General features: G+C 36.8%; 1 protein-coding gene across 1 annotated transcript in view; it reads left to right on the forward strand.

Annotated features, from left to right (window-relative positions):
• Positions 1-590: 590 nt before the first annotated feature.
• Positions 591-3,843, forward strand: part of LOC134072857 (secretagogin-like) — a 3,565-nt gene continuing 312 nt past the window's right edge. The window contains exons 1-11 of the mRNA XM_062529726.1: positions 591-660; positions 789-859; positions 1,023-1,115; positions 1,358-1,447; positions 1,589-1,645; positions 1,803-1,880; positions 2,534-2,589; positions 2,729-2,774; positions 2,920-2,979; positions 3,079-3,147; positions 3,390-3,843. The exon at positions 3,390-3,843 is cut by the window's right edge and continues 312 nt beyond it. Of these exons, the coding sequence (XP_062385710.1) occupies positions 591-660; positions 789-859; positions 1,023-1,115; positions 1,358-1,447; positions 1,589-1,645; positions 1,803-1,880; positions 2,534-2,589; positions 2,729-2,774; positions 2,920-2,979; positions 3,079-3,147; positions 3,390-3,518 (819 nt within the window). The 3' untranslated portion in view covers positions 3,519-3,843. The remainder of the gene's footprint in view (positions 661-788; positions 860-1,022; positions 1,116-1,357; positions 1,448-1,588; positions 1,646-1,802; positions 1,881-2,533; positions 2,590-2,728; positions 2,775-2,919; positions 2,980-3,078; positions 3,148-3,389) is intronic.

Raw genomic sequence — 3,843 nt, forward strand, 5'->3', positions numbered from 1 at the left:
CTGCAACATTGTGTATTATTTTAGAAAGTAAAATGCTGTTATCAATGCTACATAGGCCTAGTTATTTATCGCTGATTATTAATGTGTAAATAAACCCATTAGACAATATGTTGTTCTTTTTTGAAAATGGCAAGACTGAGTGTTTTATAGATAAGTGTTGTATTTTTTGCTCAGATTACTTTTTGCACCGTCCCTACGTTGTCCATATTATGTATGTTGGTGCCAATAATATATTCAACACAAATTAAAATGAGTTAACCAGAATGTTCTTTATCGATGAAAACGTTTACAGACAAGGCAATCGTGAGGAAAGATGTTTTTTGTTGTTCTAAGATCTCGATATTTTTGCAATATATAGCCTATATACCGAATTGTGCTTTCTCCCATTCTCCCATAAAGTAATTGTCCACTTCATCCGTAGGCGTTATTCTCAGTAGCCTACCATTTCTCTCCCATCAAAAAATTGGGAGGTGGAGTTAAGTTGCCTACGTTGAAATAGGACACACCATTTAGCCTTTTGTAGCGAGATAGCTCTTAGCGCCAATAACTTCACATCGGACTTCATTATTCCACAGTTTTAATTTGGTACCATGGACAGCACCTTAGACAATCTGGATGCCGCCTCCTTTTTGCAAATCTGGAAGCATTTTGACTTTGACGGTATAGCATACAACTTTTGGATGCTAAGTTATCTATGACAAAAATACTAATTAGTGTAAGTTGTCTTTATTTATTTCCACCAATATACGTTCAACTCCAACGCTTACGCTTGTTTTTTTTTTTTTCAGATAATGGCTTTATTGAGGGAAAAGAGCTGAACGAGTTTTTCAGATATCTAATGAATAAGCTCGGGCTAAGCGTAAGTAATCTATTATGACATACCGACAGATCAATATCACTATCTAACTTATAAACTTGCTTTTAAAAAAAAACTGTGGCAGGAGGTGTATCAAGTCTTACTGTAGCGTTTCATTCATCAGTTAAGTAGATGAGTGATCAAACTGACAGTGTTGTATTTCAAGGAGGAAGACACAGAAGTCAAATTGCATAAATTGAAAGAAAACTTCATGTCTTTATATGACTCAAGCATGGACGGTCGCCTGCAGATTCAAGAGGTGAGTTCCTCGACTTTGAACAATGTGTTGTGAAAATGGTTTATTAACATTGGGAATAACTCTGTTATAAATGGAAATGGATTCGATTTCCAAAAATGGTATATTTTTAACCTGTTGATTTTTTACTCCAGCCTACTTATTGTAAAAAAAAAAAAAATAATAAAAAAACAATTTCGAGACCTGTATACAATAAGGGTACATATTAAAACAAATGAGCATGAAAGGCTATTGTGCAATTGCAGGTGGCTAACATGCTTCTGCCAGAGGATGAAAACTTCTTGCTCCTGTTCCGCAGGGAGACTCCGCTGAATAGTAGTGTGGAATTCATGAGGGTACAGAATACCATTCTTTTAATGGTCCCAGCACCTTTCTAACAGTTATAAGTGGCACGATACTTGAAATTTATTTTATCAAATTTGGTGACATTTTAGGAAAGCTTTAGTATTTTTACAAATTCCTTTTTTTTGTTTCAGATTTGGAGGAACTATGATGTAGATGGTAGTGGTTACATTTCATCTGGAGAGCTAAAGGTAACTCAGACCCTGCATGGATAATGTCCTCTTATGTTTAGTCTGCTGCAGAGAGATTTTATTTGATTGTTGTTGAAGAGATGCAGATAGAATTCCTTTTGTGATTGTGTCCCCGTGGTTTTCATCATCGGGTATACTTTCCCTTGGGTCTATACAGGGTTTCCTGCATGATCTCTTTCTGCAACACAAGAGGGAAATTTCCACAGACAAACTCCAGGAATACACTGACGCCATGGTAACCTCATTATTCCAGTGTCATAACTTTGCCTCTGACATCCTGGTGCCTGCAAACCTGGCAGTAAAAAAAAAAAAGAAAAGAAAAGAAAAGAAAATCAGTGTCTCAAGCATTCCGTCTTTTCCCTATAGGGACACCATAGATAGATTAGATCTGAAGAGGCTGTTCAAGCATGTTGTGCCCATTATAGGGGCACGGTGATATGGCAAAGTTATTAAAGATGGAATCTGTCAGGTTTCAGTGGCGTGTCCCTCGTGCCTTTGAGTGTTATACTTCATGCTAATATATTAGGTGGAAGAATTGAATGGTTCAAAACCTCATCGTCACATTGCTAGTCATTATCTCGCTCAAGTAGCTCTCCCAGTGATTGAAAGGATACGTACAGATAAGACTGATTTTTTTTGTGTGTCTGTGAGTGTGATTGGATACAAACAGTACAACTGTGTTCAATATAAATCTAGAGTGTATAGCATCCTTAGCTTGTCATTGGTTGCACTTAACTCTTCATCCATAGCATACTATAGCCTACATCTGATGCATCAGGTATCAACTCTTCTGTGGCAAGCCTGTAAGGATTAAGATGTTCTGTAGGGTATTGTGTGATAAAGGGCCAATGATGTGTGAAATTATCATTGTTTTACATTTCTTGACAGATGCTGTTGTTTGATAAGAACAGAGATGGCCATCTGGATTTGAATGATTTAGCCAGGTAATAAAGTGCCACACCCAGGGCAGTTGGTCTTAGCAGGCCAACATAAAATAATGAATGATTGTTATCATTCTTATCACGATTTTCTTCTTGAATCTCCTTTAATTTGTTCTTCTGTGCTGTGAATGCTTCCCTTTAGAATTCTAGCACTTAAGGAGAATTTCCTTTTGAAGTTTGAGATGCAGGTGAACATGTTTCTTACTTGTGAAGTAGAAGTGGATGTCTTTCATTGCATTTTTCTAAACTTAATAACAATTGATTTTTTAAGTAGCCTGCTATATTACATTGGCAGGCATACATTATGTCAGTAATCATTGTTGATAATTGTAGGCTTGCACTCAAGAAGAGAGAAAAAGGGATTTTGAGAAGATATTTGCTCACTATGATGTGGTAAGCTAATTGTTTCAATGAATAGAAAACCCCAAGGCATTTACATGTGTATATGATTAATGGAAATATGTCTTATTTTCTTACTTTTTCCCTTACCAGAGTAAGACAGGAGCTTTAGAGGGACCAGAGGTGGATGGTTTTGTGAAAGACATGATGGAGCTTGTGAAGGTGAGATGCTGAGAGACTGTTACTGCAATGCAGACACCTTTTTTTGGCCTGTGCCCATATAGAATATCTCATTTCAGTTTCCAAATACAGAGTGTTCCTCAGAAAATCAGTGAAAGTGAAATTTCTTTCCTTGATCTTCGAACTACTCTCTTTCTGATATCATTACTTTCATTAGCCTCCCAGAGGCCGCTGGTCTCTTTTTTTTTAATCAGTTCTGACTAATTATGTGTATTTTGCTAAAGCCGGACTTAACTGGAGGGGACCTGGACAAGTTCCGAAAGTCTTTGCTGAGCCATTGTGATGTCAACGGGGACGGAAAGATCCAGAAGAATGAGCTGGCGCTGTGTCTAGGGCTCAAGATCAATTCTTAAAGCCTATGTAACAGCTAAAGGGAGCTAGAGCATGTTTTCCACATTACCATTGACTGTCATCACATGCTAATCGCTAATGCCAAACTTTGTTGATAATGTGATAATATTGCATGTGTTAGCTTTTAAATTCCAAGGAATTGATTAAAGAGTTTTGTTCATTCATAGGCCTGTGTAGATCTGTGATTATATGTTGTCTGTTGGTGATATGTTATGCTATATTGTACATTTTATATGCAATATTATTAATTTTAGATTAGTTATAGGCGCTGTGCACTCAGAATGTAGCATTGAGAGTACTGCAAACCATGTTATCATGATTCATGTA

This window comes from Sardina pilchardus, chromosome 24, assembly GCF_963854185.1.
Source record: "Sardina pilchardus chromosome 24, fSarPil1.1, whole genome shotgun sequence".
Lineage (NCBI taxonomy): Eukaryota > Metazoa > Chordata > Actinopteri > Clupeiformes > Clupeidae > Sardina > Sardina pilchardus.